The 21,629-nt window shown below is 34.8% G+C and overlaps 1 protein-coding gene across 14 annotated transcripts in view; it reads right to left on the bottom strand.

Moving 5' to 3' along the window:
• KIAA1109 (KIAA1109 ortholog) overlaps window positions 1–21,629 on the bottom strand; it is a 215,935-nt gene that overhangs the window by 118,200 nt on the left and 76,106 nt on the right. For all 14 annotated transcript variants that reach the window (XM_021938761.2, XM_021938762.2, XM_021938768.2 and 11 more), the window contains 11 exons: window positions 20,044–20,163; window positions 19,070–19,350; window positions 14,089–14,339; window positions 11,266–11,524; window positions 9,276–10,113; window positions 6,260–6,330; window positions 5,317–5,490; window positions 4,219–4,339; window positions 3,063–3,209; window positions 2,550–2,677; window positions 2,015–2,214 (listed from right to left, as the gene is read on the bottom strand). In XM_021938761.2, the coding sequence (XP_021794453.1) occupies window positions 2,015–2,214; window positions 2,550–2,677; window positions 3,063–3,209; window positions 4,219–4,339; window positions 5,317–5,490; window positions 6,260–6,330; window positions 9,276–10,113; window positions 11,266–11,524; window positions 14,089–14,339; window positions 19,070–19,350; window positions 20,044–20,163 (2,590 nt within the window). The remainder of the gene's footprint in view (window positions 1–2,014; window positions 2,215–2,549; window positions 2,678–3,062; window positions 3,210–4,218; window positions 4,340–5,316; window positions 5,491–6,259; window positions 6,331–9,275; window positions 10,114–11,265; window positions 11,525–14,088; window positions 14,340–19,069; window positions 19,351–20,043; window positions 20,164–21,629) is intronic.

Here is a 21,629-nt window from a genome sequence, read left to right on the forward strand (position 1 = left end):
TTATCATAGACCTTGTCATGGTTCCATGGCTTACAGATACACTGTGGAAATTAACATCCCAAGTGCCTGGGAGAAGTTTTACTTTATCTTACTTTTTTCATTTCTCTCTCTGATTATCGCTAATGAATTTAAAAAAATATATTTAAAACACACGTAAATTTACCATTCAAGGATAACTTGTTTATATTTGAAGTACACTGCCTTCTAGCCCTTTAGAGATCACTTTGCAAACCCAGCTTTGGTTCCCATTTTTCATGCAACAGTAAATAATTTCCTCAGGTCATTAAAATTTTTTCAAATATATAATTTTAATAGCTATATAATATTCCATCATATGGAAATGACATTCTTTGCATTTATAATTAAAAGGTGTTATTCAAAGAATAAATATTCACCTACATTTTCTTATAGTTTTCTCATTATTTAATTTTTTTGTATTTGTCTTTAATCCCATAGATATCCAGATGTATCAAAGTTCAAAAAATTATGAAAAAGTACACAATGAAGCCTCTAACACCACAACCAGACACCTAGTTCCCCTCCCTATAAAGGTAACAAATATCATGAGGTTATTAAGTATCCTTTGGCAAATAACTAATGTACATATAAGCAAAGACATCTACATTTTTGCCACATTTTTACAGAAATGTCCAACTTGGAATTTCATTGGGAGTTTTATCTTCAATGAGAGTTTTTTCTGCATGATAATGCCTTTCAAAATTATATAAGGTTCTGCTTATGGTCTGTGTAATACCCGGTGCAAACTGGTTACCCGTGCAAACTACAGAGCTGATAAAAGTGTCTTCACTCAAGCCACCACATTTTTCACCAGTTTTAGGACTACAGATCTTAGGCAGTCATGAAAAGTCCCTTGAAAACCTCAGGTCAAAGGCTTTGAGCCTCATACCTGGGATGAAAAAAATAAGCCTTGAGAAAATCAAAACATGTACACAGACCCAGAATGCAGACAGGATCGTGGAAACTTCAGAACCTATAAAATACAGTAAGCAAATTCAAGGAATTCATTTGTTTATTCATTATTCAGGATTGGTCACCAGTCCCACATAAAGATTTCAGCAGAGCAATCATCTCAAATATGATTAACAAATCTAACTTTTCCTGAATTGAATCTGACATTCTGAAATCATTTAAGTTTCTAAATAAGAAAATGTGCTAAATAAGAATCAAAAATATTAAAATGACGTATAACAGCTCTACTTTCTTTTTACCTCACTAGGGACTTTAAGAGAAATGTGTGTCACCTTATTGCTGCTACATTTTACAGGTTCTCTGGTTTTGATTAATATTATAATTAATTTTTTTAACACTGTTTTACAAACAGAATGATTTAAAAAATAAGAAAGACTATAATGATCACGTCCTTTCTGTTCTGTTCTTTTCTTTTCTTTTCTTTTTTTTTTTTTTTTAGACGGAGTCTCGCTCTGTCGCCCAGGCTGGAGTGCAGTGGTGAATCTCGGCTCATTGCAAGCTCCGCCTCCCAGGTTCACGCCATTCTCCTGCCTCAGCTTCCGGTGTAGCTGGGACTACGGTGCCCGCCACTGCACCCGGCTAATCTTTTTTTTGTATTTTTAGCAGAGACGGGGTTTCACCGTGTTATCCAGGATGGTCTCGATCTCCTGACCTCGTGATCCGCCCATCTCGGCCTCCCAAAGTGCTGGGATTACAGGCATGAGCACCGCGCCCGGCCTATCCTTTCTGTTCTATAATGAGCAAGTAAATAGCATGGAAAAAAACACATGGGAAATAGAAGCAGTTCCTAATTTGGGACCATAACACTTAACTTTCTTACCAAAGTTTACTTTCTATTCTGTACAGAATGTGAGTGACAAGTAGCTAAATACCACATGTTCAGTACAGGGAGAAATACCTTTCTCTTTCTTATAGAATATTCAAATTGTATCAATAGTCAAAGGAAAAAACCATGTTCCCCTTTGCAAAAATCATCTTAGATTTATATATGCCAAGAAAAAACATATTGGTTGTAGAATCCTACCTGTTGTATCAAGACCCCTAAGTTGCCCATGAACTCGATGAATGTTTAACTTGGCTGCAATTTCTTTGCCTTTTTCTGCTCCAGCATTTGATCTGAGAGATCCAGATGACTGAGGCTGCATCTTTGTGGCATGAACATACCTATCAAAATTTGATGTTCTACCAGGTTCTGCATTGTTTGAAGTCTCTTCAACCACACCTCTTTATGAAAAAAAGAGAGTAAAATGTTCAACATTTAAATAACACAGTTCAGAGAAAACATTTTACCTAAAAGGTTTACTTAAAAAAAAAAAATACTCTACTATTATACACCAATAGTAGTAAAAAATTCTTCAATGTTTACTGAAAGATACTATGAATAGAAACAGTAAAACTTTTAAAGAAATATGTTACTAATTTATAAATTAAGATTTGAAATTCCAAAACCAGTTTTGAGTTTTAACATTACTTTCTTAGAAATGTATTAAAAGACGATCAAGGCTTGCTTTGACATCCAGCAAGATAATCATGGCTCAGATTAATAAAGTCTTTCTTACCTATTCATACGAACTTGTGTAGCAATTCTGTCAAAACACAATGCCACTAGGGAAACATGAGTCACACTCCTACTAGGAGCTGTAGTTGGAGATTCTTCCACTGAGGCTTGTAACAAACATAAGTTTACCTAACACACACACAAAATTTCAGAGCTGACAAATGAAAAGTTATCACTTAAACATAAAATATGCACAAAAATGAAAAACTACTGTTAAGAATAGCATATCTATGTATCTGACAGTGAAGACGAAGCTTATGAATACAGATTCTCATAAAATAATCATAATTACATTTTCACTGCATGAATGTGAAACATTCTACTATTACCTAATATTCTGCTTAAGTAAACTATTTATATTACATTAAATCTACATTAGATCACAGGAATAAAACATATATCTTTTAATATTACACACTGTTCTACCATGATTCACGTTGGTAACTGAAAAGAACAAATACCATCAAAATGCTCTCCTCTTTCAGGAAAAAATTTTTAAATATTAATTTGTTACCTTTGGTATGCTAACATTAGTCTGAAGCCCTTTAATTGTTACATTATCTTGCTTCGTTATAACATTTGTCTGTGCTTGTCCTTGGTTAGTCGTTCCTATTGTAGGGTGCTCAGTTTTTGTTCCTCTAACGTCTTGTTTGGAAGATAACTAAAAAGATCATAAGTGAAATTATTTCACAAGCTTTTCATAACTTCCACGTCATCCACAACAGCAACTCACTTATTCACGCTGCCCCTCTATGCCCATCTATGTGCCAGCTGCATTCTAGTTTTACATCCCACCTTAAAATCCAAACCTTCGATAAGCTAGGAAATAGACTGGTAGCATCAGGGTTGAGAAAAGTAATACATATTAAATTGAAGTCAGCCTATAGAGAAGCAGACAGAAAAAATGATACAGTAATTATAGGCATTTTTTAAGATCACTAAACTCTACTAGCTTGAAAACAAACTTGGTTTCTGATAATTGGCCACTTTTTGGCTAGGAATATTTTCAAATTTCTTTTTTTCACTCATCTACTCTATCACATGAAATGCCAATATATATTAAATAAATAGTTAACTAAAATAATCAGTCTCACTTTCATCTCTCTTCTGGTCCCTACTCCAAGTATAATCCAGATAAATTTGAAAATCAAATGGAGAAGCTCTGGAAGAGCACTGGGATATGACTGCTAAGCAACTGGTTTCGTGGCTAGAACCACAATGTAAGTAGAATATCACACAATGAGAGTAGTGACTTGATTTCACTGAAGTGAATGAGGAAAATCTCAAAAGTAATACTAAGATACAAGTCATCTAATCATAGAGGAAAATCAAAACATAACCAGCTGTCTTAGAAAAGCAAGGTGTCAGTCCTAAAGAATATTCATTCACTTAGGGCCAAAGATCTTTAGAAAAGGCTTGGAACTAAGCTGCTTCTGAAATAAAACAAATAAAGCTATTTAATATATTTTTTAAATAAATATTTTTACTACTAGTCAATCTACAGTACAGTTATATGTCCTATCTTTTATGGAGCCAATGACATATAAACGCTTTTAGAACATGTCCAAATATTCTGATTTAACTTGTGAAGAAAATTTTTCAAGTTTGAATATTCTGTAACCATGATAAATATTCAGTTTGCTATGCCCACTGAATTTACAAGTTCTTACATTTTCTGAGAAGGTAGTCTTGCTATTTTGGACAGCTTCCCTGAGGACTTTAGCATGAAGATCATCTACAATTGCAGCTGGATGTCGGGTACTAGCACAATGAACCATTGCTTCAATATATCTGAGGGGAAAAAACAGTAAATGAAATATTTAAATGTCACTAATCCTACAACTTAGTTTATGTAAACATATCATGAAACATAGCACCATCTGAATATGTACAACAATCGCTCAACATTGAAATGAGAATGTCTAAGCCACATATTTAGAAATTATACAAGGGAAACATTTCTGAGGTTATCCCCACCATCACCACCCTCACCCCAAGAAGAAGTGTTCCACATTGGGCAATGATCTTTTCTTTAACAAACTTCTGAAGAATATTTCCTGTGTTCTTCATTTATATGACATATCATAAGAATCTTAATAGTATAAGTTATCAAAGAAAAATTATGGGCTTTTGCAGGAAAAGGAAGATTTTCATGAAAGCTCATCTCCACTGAACCCCTTTTCTCTTTCCAACTGCTTCTACACCACTTCCATTATGTTCTATTCTCATTTTTATTCATGTCAGTTTTATATAATATGTAATATTATTATATTATGGCAATATAATAATAAATTTGAATATACAGTCAGCTCTTCACATCTGTGGGTTCCAAATCCACACATTTAACCAAGCTCAGACTGAAAATACAGTATTCAAAATACAGTATTCATGGGATGCAGAACCCACCAATACAGAAGGTTGGCTTTTTTAATCCGCAGGTTCCACAAGACCAAATGGCAAGACTTGAGCATCTGTGGATTTTGGTATCCACAGCAGTTCTGGAACCAATACCCGACAGATACAGAGGGACAACTGTAATTATTTAGGCTGAGAAAGTAGCAAATGATAACTGAAACACAGACCTCTTTAAGCATATTTTCATTTTTATTCAATCAAAATAGCTATCAATAATCTTCTATATGAACATAGATCACATATACTTATAACTATCAACAATCTTCTATATGAACATATCATATCACATATACTTATATCACAGAGTAATCATTGTATAAAGCAATAGTTGTATTTCTAGACAAAATCAATACCTGTCTAAAGCTTCAGCCACCAGGGGAGTCAAAACAATATCAACAGTTCCTTTTACTTCAACTATGGCTGTTGTCCTGGTCTGGGACACTGGTTGATCCAGGGTCCACTCTTCTGTTAATGTTTCATCATCTGTGTTATCAGCGAGTTTTTTTTCCAAAGGAGTATATGGAGTACTACACAATTTAACAAGCAAATCATACATTAAAAAGACCATGAATTAGAAGTTAGAGCTTCCTTAATGAGTGAACACATGCATTCATTACAACCATAAATTTTATGGAATTGGACTTTTTTTTGTTTTTATTTTTGAGATAGAGTCTCACTCTGTCACCTAGGCTGGAGTGCATTGGTGTGATCTTGGCTTACTGCAACCTCCTCCTCCCAAGTAGCTGGGATCACAGGCATGAGCCACCATGCCTAATTTTTTTTGTATTTTTAGTAGAGATGGGGTTTCACCATGTTGGCCAGGCTGGTCTCGAATTCCTGGCCTCAAGTGATCTGCCAGCCATGGCCTGTCAAAGTGCTGGGATTACAGGTGTGAGCCACTGTGCCTGGCCTGGACTTGACATTTTATGTCCCAAAGACTTTTCAAAGGCCAAAAGAAGTACTAAAATGCTAATTGATCAAAGATGGCTAATACATCAAATGAGAAAAAAATGTTAATATATTTACCTGATGTACCTTTTGCAAATTACGAAAAATATGATACTGAATTCTTATTAGTCACCAATTTTGATATGCCAAGTTATAGCATGTTTAATAGAAATGCTACTGACTACTTATAAATGTAGCCAAAGCCCCAGGCAAAAGAGCTGAATTATTTTGGTAATTTATTCTTAATATAAAGTTCATACTCAAATAAAGAATGATTATTATTCAGAATAAACTCTACCCATCTCATAATCAAGGAATACACTTTAAAAGCATGTTATTTTTACTTACTTTGAAGTTGATCCTGAAAGCTGCATGCCTCTGTCTAGCAAAGAATTAGCTGTGAGCCCCTGCTTGATAACCTAGAATATAAAATACTATAGTCTAGATTTTTTTATATATTTCTCTAATTTTATATCAACTGATATATGTAAATATCTGAATTACCTAATATGATTTTGAGATATTTGATATAAACGTTTGACAAACTGAACAAATCAAAGAATATATTCAATTGGCAGTTTCACTTTGTTGATTCAAATAAATGGCAGAACAGGGTTGTGAGGGTAAAAGACTATAACTGAAACTTAAAAGCAAGTGTTTCAAATGTCTTTCCTCCAGAGTTTCTTTTCAAATTGAGTTTTTTCTCAAGTTAATTTTAGTCTTCTCCTAGCACAACCAACTTTTAAGTGGGAAAGAGAGTCACAGAAACATTAAACTATAGCAAAAACTATTCTTATATTTTATATCCATAAATGATAACATGGAAAACAAATAAATGAACCTGACTAACCAAATTGAACCTTTATAAATGCTAGTCAGTTATTTAGACTTAATGGCAAAAAATAACTTTCTTACCTCCCAGGTCACTTTTTTTTCCCCCCAACTACCCAAGCCTCTGGTAACCACCATTCTACTCTCTACATCTGTAAGAGCTTGCTTAGACTCCACATGAGTGAAATCATGAGGTATTTGTCTTTTAGTGCCTTACTTATTTCACTTAACATAATGCCCTCCAGATTCATCCTATTGTCACAAATGACAGGATTTCCTTCTTCATGGCAGAATAGTATTTCATTGTGTATATATACTACATTTTCTTTATCTGTCCATTCATTGATGAACATTTAGGTTGATTCCATATATTAGCTATTGTGAATAGTCCTGTAATTAACATGGGAGTACAGACATCTCTTTAATAAACTGAATTAATTGCCTATGGATATTACCCAGTAGTGGGATTGCTGCATCATATGGAATCCTATTTTTAACTGTTTGAGGAATCTCCATACTGTTTTTCATAATGACCGCACTAATTTACATTTCCACCAACAGTGCACAGTTGTTCCCTTTTCTCTGCATCCTCGCCAATACATGTCATTTTTTTGTCTTTCTGATAACGGCTGATGTTCTTTTTTTGAAGCTTTCTAAAAATATTAATTCCTTGACCTGTCTTCTCTAGAGATTTGACTGCCTAATCAAACTAGAAAGATTTATTTAAAATACTGAAATAATTCTATCCTCCCAAGTATTATTCTGCACAAAGGCCATTCAGTTTTACACTGGAAAATTCATATATCAACATATTTCCACATGGACTAAAAAGGACATTTTGAAAGCTTAGCATGGGCAACTGGTTTTGGGCAAGATAAGAAAATAGTACAACCTTAAAAACAAAATTTTGCAACTGTCACTAATGTTTCTTCTTCCTTCAATAAGTATTATTCAAATGCCTACATAATCTATGAGAATATTCAACTCCATGTTTTGTGTCCCATCTTTACTAATACAGTTTACATCCAAGCCCTGGTCATTTCTTGCACAGACTACTGTGACATCTCCTAAGTGATCACCCCAATTCCTCTCTTGCTTAATGACAATTCAGTTCTACTTAGTGTTCAAAGTACATGAGATCATATTTCCTTAAAACTCTGAAGAGTTAATAAATGAAACTAAAATAAAATTCAAACTCCTGATGCCATGGTCTATAAGCTCTGAATGATCTGACCTTTGTTTAGGTCTCTAGCCTCATTATGAGCAAGTCTCCCCACTCACTATCTCTCGGGCATGCTGACCTCTTTCCCTCTTCAGGGCTTTAGGAAGGTGGTTGCCTCTGCCTGGAATGCAGTGCCCCTAGGTCCTCCTATCTTCAATTCCTCATCATCCTTCAAATTTCAGTCTAAATATTATCTCCTCAGATGGACCTTTCATCTCAATACAATCTAGGTGTCCCCACCCCTTGTTATTCTCTATCCTGGTATCCTTTGGTTATCATCATAGACTCTTCTCAATTTGTAATTATATACTGATATATCTATTAATTGTCAGTCTTCCACCTCTAAACCATAAGCTCCATATCCATTTCCCTCACCACTCTACATCAACTGCCTTGTTCAGAATACTATATAATAAATATCTGAATTATGAATAATTAAATAAGCATTTAGACACTTCAAATAAGTATAGTATTCATATTGGCTATAACCACTAAATTTATTTTGAGGTATTTTTAGCTTACCTAAAAAATTCTGTAATGCATTTTCAGAATACATTACAAAAATGCCCAACAACCATATTCATACTGAATTATAAGAACTCAAATGTCAAGTAAGTGGACATTGAAGGCTTTGCATGGAAGGAGTTGATGAATTAATAAAAAGAACATTATTAGAAACTTCAAAATTTTATTTTTAAGACACAGAAAATATGAATTCAGAAAGAGTTGATCCAAATCTTTTTTTTTTTTTTTTCCCGAGATGGAGTGTCGTTCTGCCACCCAGGCTGGAATGCAGTGGCACGATCTCGGCTCACTGCAAGCTCTGCCTCCCAGGTTCAGGCCATTCTCCTGCCTCAGCCTCCCGAGTAGCTGGAACTACAGGCGCCCGCCACCATGCCCAGCTAATATTTTGTATTTTCAGTAGAGACGGGGTTTCACCATGTTAGCCAGGATGGGCTCGATTTCCTGACCTCGTGATCCGCCTGCCTCAGCCTCCCAAAGTACTGGGATTACAGGGGTGAGCCACCACATCCGGCCTATCCTAATCTTAGAGTATAATGCAGACACAGAATATGTGTTGATTAGATTAATGCAGTGACAATCAACTATAAACCATTTCTCAATTTAATTTACTTAAATTTCTAATATTCATCAATAACTCTGTGACCTATCATACATAAAGCCATGACTTCAGAAAGTCTATCTCTCAGAAAGGTAGCTAAAAAGAATGAGAGTAATTATGAAATAATTTCTTAAAAAGCTATTTTTCTAAATAAATATATCGATGGAAACTAATGATTTGGTTTATACCTTAAAAGTTGGAACAGAAAGCTGTTCAAATGATGATGAACTTTCTTCACTGGTTGGTGTATCCAGATCAAGGGGACGATGCAATGAGGATTTAGAGGTTCTTTTGTTGGATGGGTGCTTAACTGACCAATTAATTACCTGGAACTGAGTAAGGTAAGTCTGATAACAATTCATCACAGGTTGTTGTGGAGTAATCTGTTCACTCTCCACTGTTTTCTCACCTTCTACAATATATAGATGCTCTATAACATCATCTTCTCCACCTAACGCAGAAACAAATGAAGCCTGAGAAGGATGAGTTTTGAATGGTAGAGTTCGGGAATCCTGAATGCTTTCTCCATGTCCAGTCAGTGGTCCTTCTACACTGTGATATATGGAACCCCTACTGTAGTCAATCTGCTGGGTTTGCTTTTTCTTCTTTTTTCTACCTGGGTAAGTTCCAGGGCCTTCATCACTGCTAATGGGCTCAAATTCCTCAGCAGCAGAAAAGTAGGCTTCACTATCAGCCATTGACATGCTGGAATCCATTGATCGATACTGATGAAAGGAATTAGAGTCTGCAGATGGTGTATATGGGAATGAACCAAAACTTCTCCTCTGCTTTGGTGAGTCTAGTACATTCTCATCACTTCGAGAGACATCACTACTAAACTGGACTCCAACTGTTACAGGCTGCTTGTCCCCATAGAAAGCAGCAGTAAGACTCTTAGTACTTCCAAGACGGGTGGAACAGACAGAGGCTTGTCGTTTCAAGGGAGATCTAAGAGGAGACTGACCTACTGACTTATCCTGAGTATTAGGAGACACAGGGCTGTTTCCTGAAATTTCTGTAGGGATACTAAAACAGAAAGAAAAGCTATTACCATTTTCTATACATCATAAAATTTACTCTAAGCATAAAAAGAAATATCAATAAAAATCCTTTTGGTAATTTTAATCATGTACTTTACAAATAAAAGAAAATCTACAATTTTATAATAAAATACCCAAAGTAGCAAAACAGTACAGTATGTGTTCATACCCCTCATTAGTTCCAAAAATTTTTGAGGTAGCTTAAAACACAATAAAAACTGAAAGAAACCCCAGAATGTAATCTAACCATAATCCATGGACACTAATGCATTTATAAAGTTTTTTTTTTTCTTTCACATCCTTTAAAAACCTGTCCAATAAAATATACCAGGGGCCTTTGATTAAAGGAGACTGGAGGAAGAAGTTATACATAACCCCAGTATTTCTGACTTTAGTAACTGATGTAGTAGTGCCATTTTCTAAAGCAGAACAAGTTAAGAATGATAGGAATAAGGCCATTTTTCATATGTTGAGTTTGAAGTCTCCATGACATATCCAAGTAGATATATCAAGAAGGTAGCTAGGCCTTAGGAACAAAGGTTTTGGCTGGAGTTTTACATTTAAAAGATGTTAGAGAACATAATTGAAACCAAACAGTTATTGAGACTCCCTAGGGAAATAATATAGAATAAGTGGAGAAAAAGGAGAGAATGTTCAACAAAGGGCAGGCTATAAAAGGAGAGAAAAAATAAAGGAGGAAGAAATGGAGGACAGGACAATGGAGACTGAGAAGGAATAGCCAAGGAAGTGGGAGGAAATTCTGAAATGTGCTATCAAACCAAGAAGAAACTGTGATTCAAGAAGGGAATGGCCAACTATTAAGGTGCCAAGAGGAGGAACAAAAAGTATCCATTAGACTAGAAGGATAATATCTGAATGTTAACAGTGATTCACTCTGAGTGGTGGGATGACAAGAAACTTCCACTTTCATTATACTTTCTTGTACTTTCCTCATATCTGGAATGAATGACTTTTATAATCAGACAACAGCAAATTGACATTTCAAAATATGTTCAGATATACAGGAAACAATTTTCTAAAGTGGAGGAATGGAGAGGGAAGAAGTTTTTCTTGCCAGAATTTTAAACAATTATAATCCTATTTATGATCAGGCTTCTAAATCTAAGTGAATACTGACCTTGCTTGGCCATCATCCCTTTTTGTCCCATGCATGAACTCTTTCTGAACCAAATGGTCATCAGCAACAGATGAGGGACTTTCCTTTTCACCAGCCAACAAAGGCTGTGCAGCACTAGAACTACTGTTCTCTTCTGAGGAAGAGGATGAACTATGAGATCGTAATGGTACTTGAAGACTAAGGTGCTGAGTTTTTCTCTCTACTTCTATTCCCACTGATTTATTTTCCCATTCTTTCCTCTTCATGGCATTCACATTACCTAAACAAACAAAAGGTGGGTTAAGTGAACACACAAAACTCAAAAGCAGTTTATAAAAAACCATGGCAATCTATTCCATTTTTAAGTACAATCTTTTCTTTTCTTTTTTTTTGAGATGGAGTCTCACTCTGTCACCAGGATGGAGTGCAGTGGCACGATCTTGGCTCACTGCAACCTCTGCCTCCCGAGTTCAAGAGATTCTCCTGGCTTAGCCTCCTGAGTAGCTGGAACTACAGGTGTGTACCACCACACCCAGCTAATTTTTGAATTTTTAGTGGAGAAAGGGTTTCACCATGTTGGCCAGGATGGTCTTGATCTCTTGACCTCGTGATCTGCCCTCCTCAGGTTCCCAAAGTGCTGGGATTACAGGCATGTAAAAATAACGAGTGACTAATTTCATATAGCAATTTGTTAAACATTTTAGAAATATATCTACATAAGTATAGATCCCAGGCCCATAAACAGTGAATTTTTTTCTTCTTTTTAAATCTTTTATTGGAAAAATTTCAAACTTACAAAAAACTTTCAAGAATAGTACAAAGAACACCACATATCTTCTACTTGGATTTACTTATTTTAAGCATTTTCCCCCTTTTGCTCTAAAAGTTCAATGTTGACAGGGACTGTATCATTTTTCATTCACTGATGTACCTCCAGTGCCTAGAACAATGTCTCATACACAGAAGGCACTCAATACATGATTTTGTGAATAAATAACGACTTTAGGATCAGAGTGAAGCACCACTGTTTCAGAGTTTCATAAAGAGCTCTGTGATGTGTTACATTGAGGGGCTGGGGGAAATAAAAAGAGAATTCTATAGCTGCCTAGATCCAAAAAAATAAATCTTGCTCAACTTCCCCTCTCCTCCTACCATCCCAGCTTTAGCCAAAAAAAGTAAACCCACTAATGGAGAAAACATCTCTGTGAACAGAATGCAGTTCTAGTGGCATTCAAGGGGTAAGAGTCGTAAACCTAAAATATATTTACTTCTAGTACCACAAATGTAAAACAGAGCAATGAAAGTCAAAAGAAAAAATGGTCTTGATTCACTTCTAAGTGATACAGGAACACAGTGTTCACTGAGAATCACCAAGAGATACAGATGCTTCCTATTATACATTATAAGAATTTTACTTTTTTCAATGTTAGGAAGAGAATTTACTATTTTCCTCCTTTCTCATCATGTATAAATTCCCTGCAAATATTCTTTCTTGAGTTTGTGATGGTTAATCTTTGAAAATCAAGCAATCTTTATAATTAGCGCCAGTTATAGCACAGTAGAGAGAACAACAAGGTGGCTTCAAAGGCCCTGATTCTAGTTTCCTCTCAGCCATACCTGGCTGTATCACTTCATGCAACTCAGTCTCAGTGATAGGCCTCAGTTTCCTTCCTACGAAACAAGGATAATGTGCACTTTACATGGTAGCTTAGGGATTAAATGAGAAAATGCCAGTGTAAACCTTTAAAAATGAACATTATTCAAACATAAAAAAGTTATATAAGACAGCTAAATTATTACAATCTATCTTATCACTTAAATGCCAGGAAGTTTTGGTGTTTGCTGATTTTATAAGATAATCTGCTCTCATGCTAGCAAACCTACCAAAGTACCTTAAAATAACTTGTTCACACTTATACTACTCAGTAAAAAATCATTTAAACAGGAATTTAGCATATGTAGTCCACCTGTTTGTTTCCTCTAAGAGCTTCTACACATGGGAAAGCAATCTGATAAACTCTTAAAGGTAAAATTACCCCTTTCCTATCATTTTTTGTCTACTGATAAAAGGCAGAGGTAAATTAATATTTTTAAATTAATTAAGGGGAAATGGCTAAATATTCATGAAGTATCAAGACTTTTCTGCTTTTAACATCTTCACAGCATGGCAACTTAAGCAGTAAATATTGCACTGAATCACAGGAATACACAACTAAAAAAATCCAGAGGAAAATCTGTTTCTGAAGTCTCTGGAGAAAAGACTCTAGGTAAATCTAAATATAATACACTTAAAGTCACTCTTCACTGCTCATACCAAACTGATGTATTTGCAGAGTTATGCTAAAGATTCTAAGACCAGAGTTCTTTTCTTGACATGTTTAATTTTACTGATAAGGAAACTATTTTGCAAAAATAATTGGTAACATGGGGGCCAATAGTATAAATATTACTATTCAAAAGTTTTCCTATAAAAGCAAGCTGGTGAAACAACTGTTACCTTGAAGCACAGCTATTCCTAAGTATTTATCTGGATGCTGTGTTACAGGAAAATTACAATATGTAAGGAAATATTTAGAATAAACTCCATGAGGAAAGCCACCCACGTCAACAACAGAAGATCTGAATAGCAGACCTACTTCTGCCCCGTGTAACTCCGAAACAATCACTAGTTTTATCTGCCTTTAGTTAAGTCATGTGCAAAACAAAGGTGGATTATACTAAACCCTACTCATAACATTACACAAAATAAATTGAGTTGAACAGAGTTAACACTGAATTTCTCTCAGAATGGCATAGTGATAAAGAAAATAAACAACTAGCATAAGTGACGAAACATTTTATTACCATCTATAATTTTGGGAATTTCTTTAGTAATTATCCATTCTCCAGGCTGTAGCAGAGACTGTCCATAATACATATCAGACTCTGCACTTGTGCTTGAAAACGCAGAGCTACTGGAAGGTGTCAACTCTTCAAGTTTGAAGAAATCTAGGCCAGTTACTGTGCCACCAAAGAATCTGCAGCCACCAAGACAACCACATTTGTTTCTACACCTCTTATTCTTCAGGATATCATCTGGCCACAAAAACCACAACCTAAACAGAACCCAAAAGAAAACAAAAAACAACAATATAAAAAACAAATCATTAAGAAATGAAAAGCTTTTTGAGAGATAATTAAAGTTAATTGTAAATATTTTTAAATGACAAAGTAAACACAAAGGTTTATTCCCACTGTGTGTTTTTTTTTTAATCATTTGCCTTTCTAAAAACATATAGTCTTACCAGAGCAAGTGAGATGGAAATTATCAGAATCAATAATAATACAGATATGGCATACATTAAAAAGCCCAAAGCATTAAAAAACAGCAAATATAAAAATCAGACATTTAAGTCCAGTTTTACAATGTAGTAAACATTCCCAAAACAACTAAAATTTTAAGACATTAATCCAAAAAAACCATTAGTATAGATTATGCTTGATAGCTCATTACCTTTAGCATCTCAGAGCCTATTTCACAATGCAAATTTAAAACACTAAAAAATTACAAATATGGAGCAACTAAGAAATTATTTCTCAATAAAATTAAAATAATGAACTACTCCATATTTTAGAGAAAAATAATATCCAGGTCTACTCCTTTGTAATAAGGACTCCAAATAAAGTATTAAAAATGCATGTAAACTTCGGGTTCTGTATAAGTGACTCACAGATCTGTCAGTATTTATTGACTCCCCTCCTTTCTTAAAAAATAGGGCTGAGGCAGGAGAATGGCGAGAACCTGGGAAGCGGAGCTTGCAGTGAGCCGAGATCGCACCACTGCACTCCAGCCTGGGCGACAGAGCAAGACTCCGTCTCAAAAAAAAAAAAAAAAAAAAAAAAATTGTGTAATAGAAATATGTGAGATATATCTTTATTCCTTTTTTTTTTTTTTTTTTTTTACTTTAATAAAATCCTCTCACGTTTACAGTCTATTTTTCTAAGCATTTTACATGAATTGTCTCCTTGGATTCTCAAGACCCTCACAGGGAGACAGAATAGGTATCATCACCTTCATTTTACATTCATTAATTTATATTTCTTGAACATATCTATTAAGTGCCTAGTGTCATGCTAAGCAAAACTGAGATAGTCTTATCCATATGGAGTTTACAATACAGAGGCAAAGATAAACAATAAACAAGAAAATAACAGCAAATAATAAATTGTATTAAGTGCTATGAGGTAAACAGGGTGTTGTGACAAAGAAAATAGGGAGAATCTTTTAAAAAGTAACATTTGAGACATTAAAGATGAGATGAAACAACTTAGAAGTGGAACATCTATCTAGAGAAGACAGAAGGAAAAATGTATGAGTAGGGCTTAAGATGAGGGACAGCTTAAGGTTACTTTGGTCAGATGTTACTCATTTCAAATCACTTCTGTATTTTAAAGTATTAAGTCAAGCAGCAAAGATATCTTAAAACACCATCAAAACAAAAGAACTTATACACATAATAGACATTTTTTTACTTCATTTCCACAGCAAAAGCTTGGTAGAATGCATGACTTTGAGTCCTCTAAACCTGAGTTCAAATTCTAGCTGTGCCACTTACTAACCCTAGAACTTCAGACAAGTCAACATCTCTAAGCCTCAGTTTCCTCGTCTGCAAAATGATGGTATGATACATCTAATAAGATCATTGTGAGGATAAAATAGCATAACACATGTAAAGCACCTGATGCAAAATCTGGACTACAGAAGTTACACAACAAACATTAGCTCTCCTTTCCTATCTTTGCATAATCCAATGCACTAGTTGTCAAACATCAGCTTGTATTAGAATCAACTGAATGGCTTGTTGAACTATAGAGTGGCTGGGCTTCACCTCCAGAGTTTCTGATTGAGGTCTGGGAAGGCCTGATTATGTATATTTGTAATAAGTTCCAAGGAGATGTTGATGCTAGTGGTTTGGGAGCCATATTTTTTAAAAACATTAATCTAACGGAACTAATTGCCTATGTATCCAGTAGCTTTTCCAGTAATATCAGAAATGGATATACTTTTCTCTAAAACTCCTGGGAATCCAATATGCACAAAGGCAGCCAAAGCTGAAAGTCAATGAGTTACCATGTGGAGAGAGCAAATCGTCATAAGTCCTAGGAATCCCTGTGCTGGGGATGCCATGAATGCAAACTCTGTCCAGCCTATTTCACAGGGTTGTGTTTGGAGCAAGCAACCTTGAGGGTTGAGGTAATCCTTCTCTCTGGAAAGAGTAGGCTTGCTTCCACTTACTATAAAAATAGTAAGACTCCCTAAGTTCAGTGTTCCTGTTCTTTAACGTAATCTACTTTATGCACATATTCATCATGATGGGACTTTTTTTTTTTTTTTTTTTTTTCCTCCCGAGACTGAGTCTTGCTCTGTCTCCCAGGCTGGAGCGCAGTGGTGCAATCTTGGCTCACTGCAACCTCTGCCTCCCGGGTTCCAGCGATTCTCCCGCCTCAGCCTCCCGAGTAGCTGGGACTACGTTATCCCCTCTAGGACTCAGGGACAGAGTTGCTAGATTTAGCGAATAAAATACAAACAAAAATAAGTTTGTTCTATGCAATATGTGGGGCAAACTTACACTAAAATGTGTTTTGTTGTTTATCTTAAAGTTAAATTTAACTGGGCATCCTGTATTTTATCTGGCAACTCTACTTGGTAGGTACAGGGAACCAACCCGCCAACACGTGACTGGCTACCGCTTTTGCTGTAATGTAGTCTCTGATCAGAAGTTTTGTGTATTTTGCCAGCATCCATGAAATTGTAACAGCTAACTTGTTACCTTGTAAGAAAGATAAAAACCCCAGACTCTTCACAATTTTTGACAAACTATAGCACTGTAACCAACCTAAATGAGCTACCTGGAGCAACTTGAGTCACCTGAAGCAACCTCCTCAGTTCCATTACCACCTTGCTCTACCACCTAACCTAATCAAAAACAGGCATTTGTTTCACACTAAGTGGCTTCCTGAGCAATAAATAACAAAGAAATCCAATTTATTTTACATAATATTCTTCATATATGAGCTTTCATACTCAGATATATGTCAAATCTTCCTCAATTAATTTAAAAGATTAATGTAATATCAATAAAAATCTCAACAGATTTTCTTTTTTTAACCAGAAAAATGGTTCTCAAGTTCTTCTGGGAAAGTTAACAGATAACAATAAACATTTTGTGAAACAGAGAAATGAATATGTATTAGGTGTAAATTTTTCCCTCTGTATTTGAATAGGTATTTGCAGAAAAAACGATTTACCTCCTTACCTAGAATAATATACACATGTACCCCATATAAAATCCAGAGGGATTCGAGTTTTATATGTTAACCAGGAAAAGGAAAAGAAAAAAATAGATGCTATTTGATTACTAGCAAAAGAATGGCTTTCTCAAATTAGTAACTGACATATCTGAATGTGTAAAATTAAAGTCATATATGAAAATAAAAACAAAATTAAAAGATAAAACAAACTGTAAAATGCTAGCAACAGAGATCACAAAAAGGGTGATCATCTATAAAGAGCTCTTAAAAATTGAAAACCACCAAGACCCCAGTAAATAAATGTACACAGAATATAAACATTCAATTCACAAGTGAAGAAATCGAAACAGCTAACAAATGTGGTTTTTAAAGTATTAATTTCAGAAATATATAAATGCAAAATAAAGAGATGCCACCTTTCACTTATCAGAAAATGCTCAAAACGTAGTAACGGTGCAAGGTGACAGGGACTAGCTAAAAAGCCATTGGGGATATAAACTGAAATAATTTCTGGCAAGTAATTTGGGAATGCATATGAAAAGTCTTAATTTTCAACTCATTCATCTTCCCTTCCAGGAAATTATCTAAAGGAAACAGCCAGAAAGCATGGGAAAATATTTTATGTGCAAAAATGTTCCTCTATCATTTATAATGGGAAATTTAGAAACAATCTAAATATTTAATATAAGGGCAATGGCTAAATAAAACATGTTGTGTCTTTTTGGTAATGTATTATCATTTTTTTAAAAGGATCTTTATAAAATGTTTAATCATGTGGCCAGATGCTTGGGATGTAAGTTTAATACAAACATGCAGAATTTTAAACTGTATATACAGGATGATTTCAAGCATTAAAAAAATACAGCAAAATCCTGAAGATAAAATTTCATGTGGTGGGGTTATGATCATTATTTTCTTTTGTTTAATAGTTTCCTATATTTTTAGAATTAGCATATATTAAATATACAATGGGGAAGATGGGGATAGAAAAAGTCATACTGTCATTTTAAATGGAAGTGATTCAGTAAGAGGTGCTGGCAACTTTTAAAATCATATATAATAATAATTTCCTAAGGACCAAGGAAATAGGCCTGAGTATTCTTAGTCTTCCTTGCAGTTCTGAAGGCCCATAAAAGGAGTTTTATACAGTAGATGGTAGTAGTACTGTGATTTCTAGGAATTAATGATGACTTGAAAGTGGAGAGCTGTGGTAAGAGAGAAAATGTAGTGCTTTACAAAATGTTATTTGGGGACCGTAACTTAAACTTGTTTCACTGTTGGCATACATGGTATAGACTTAGAAACACATCAGAAAATAATGTTATTTCCAACAACTATACCATCACCAGAGACAAGATATAAATTTACTTAGATATTAGGTCCTTATATATTCATTGAGGTGCAGCAGCACAATTATATCAGGTCTTTATTTAAAATATTCTTAGTCTATTCTCTCAGTAGAATTTCCTCTATAATTATCTAGTTATTTTCATCTGAACAGGAGACTACTGCCATTCTTAAAATTTTCACTTACCTCTTAGTTCTGGCATCATGAGTTTCTAAGAAATGTCTTTGTGCCTCATGTTTAGAATGATGGTCAGCAGCTAAAGCAATATCAACAGTAATAAGTCCTAAATTCGCTGACCCAGCTTCAAGCCAATAGGCCCTCCGTAGCACTGCAGGCTGAAGTCCAATTCTACAATTATTTAATTGCTCAATGTACTGTCTCACTTGAAAATCTTGAATTGCAGCACTGATTCCTTCCCCAACCGATTGATTGTGGAGATTACAGTTTGCAACTCGAATTGCACCCATCTAAAATTGAATGAAGAAAATGAAATGAAAGTGTAATTTCTGTATTTTTAAGTAGCTTAGCCAAAACTACTGAATAGGTGATCATTTCAAATACAGTAAAACATAAATGGAAGGAGAACATAAAGGAAAAAGAAATAAAAAAGGAAAAAAATGGGAAAGGGACAAGAAGGGAACAGAAAAGTTAAACAAAATAAAAACAAAAATAGACAATTTTTTAAAAGGAGGATAAAAGGAAAAAAGCAGAAGTCCACAGGTGAACAAAAGAAATAATGAAATCATAGAAACTTAACAAGGCTTGATTTTAAACTACAATCCATAAAAGAGTGGGAAACAAATGTTTTCAGGAGCCAGGCAGAAAATATAAATGTATGAATCCTAAAGACATTCAAAAATCATATCATTTAAAAGCACTACCAGTTTACATCCCTGATATAAAAGCAACCTACTATTTTATATCCCTGCCATAAAACAGTGTTATAATAACTCAGTTAGAGTAAATAACTGGTGAAAGTATGCCTTAAAAAAAAAAATACTGGAAGAGAACATGGATGAGTAAAAATTAGAACGCTTTCTCCTAAAATTATGTGGCAGTCTGTGAGATGATAAACTATAAGTGTGTGTTTTAGTTCAAGAAATAGAGGTTTGGTTTAGTAAAAAGGAAAGAGCACTACACTGGCCAAGCAAAACACTTACCTTTATATTTGTAGCACAACCATGCTCAACAATATAAATATCGGCTCCATCCACTGCTAAACGAGTCATAGTATATTTCAAATCATCTGAAGTTGGACAAGGCCCAGGAATACAACTCAACTAAAATAAAAAAGGATTGTACATCTAAATCATCACCATCAACTTATTATTTTGACAGTTAAGTCGTCTTCTTTAAATAAACACAAAAAAATCTAGTTATTGATGTATTTTTTAAAAATCTAATTTCATTCTTTAACAGTAAATGAAATCAGCAGTTAAAGTGTTATCAATTAGAAAACTATACATTAGAAAACAATAAGTAAGCATGCACCATTTTCATTCAGAAGAGGCAAGTAGCAAGTCTAAAAGACAATACATATACAACTTCTTACTGAAACTCAGAGAGGATAAGCAGAGTAAAGTGATAAGTAAACAGTGTCACAGGTTTACAAGAATTGTATGAGTTTAGAGTTGTAAGGTTTTCTTACAGGTACTCCATACACACAGATGTATTTTCACACACACACATACACAAGTATATTCACTGTAAATATTACGATATCTAAGATCATCCATATTAATTTTATTTTACACCTAAAACACAGATTTTTATGATGTTTACGTTAGAAGAAAATGTATGTATCACCTACATCAATAAACTTCTTGAGGAGACGGCAGCCCTGAGTAAATTATTGGCCCAACAGCATGAAAATGCTCATTAGTGGCACAGCCAGAACTAGAAACAGGTGTCTTACAGTGTAGTCAATACTCTATAAGGATATATTTCCTCTAGACAAAAATAGACCTAAACAAACTAAAGTGGCAGAATGGAGATCAGTAGTTGCCTGAGGTAGGGGCTGACAGCAAAGACACACAAAAGAATTTCCTAAGGTTGTAGAAATGTTCTATATCTTCATTGGTGATAATAGTTACACAAGTATATACAGCATTTGTCAAAGCTCAAACTGCACAACTTTAAAAGGATGAATTTACTGTATGTAAATTATGCCTCAATTAAACTTATTTTTAAAAATTTTAGGGCCTGGCGCGGTGGCTCACGCCTGTAATCCCAGCACTGTGGGAGGTCGAGACAGGCAGATCACGAGGTCAGGAGATCGAGACCATCCTGGCTAACAGGGTGAAACCCCATCTCTACTAAAAATATACAAAATTAGCCAGGTGTGGTGGTAGGTGCCTGTAGTCCCAGCTACTTGGGAGGCTGAGGCAGGAGAATGGTGTGAACCCAGGAGGCGGAGCTTGCAGTGAGCCGAGATCGCGCCACTGCACTCCAGCCTGGGAGACAGAGCGAGACTCTGTCAAAAAAAAAAAAAAAAAAAAAAAAATTAATGCAACGTAAACACCTTAAGTTAAAAAAAAAGAAAAGAAAAGAAAAAGGAGGGGGAGGCACCTAAAGGTATATTTGTATTATCCATAAAAAACTGCCTGCCTGACCTATGACTAAGGAACCAATTCTGTGGAGCCTGGCAATGTGTTTATAATAAGAAAAAAAATAATTTTAATCACCAAATATAGCTGTTTCCTTCAATTCAATATATAAGCATGCATTACAGATTTTTTTGGACGGA

The sequence above is a fragment of the Papio anubis genome, chromosome 3, assembly GCF_008728515.1.
Source record: "Papio anubis isolate 15944 chromosome 3, Panubis1.0, whole genome shotgun sequence".
Taxonomy (NCBI): domain Eukaryota; kingdom Metazoa; phylum Chordata; class Mammalia; order Primates; family Cercopithecidae; genus Papio; species Papio anubis.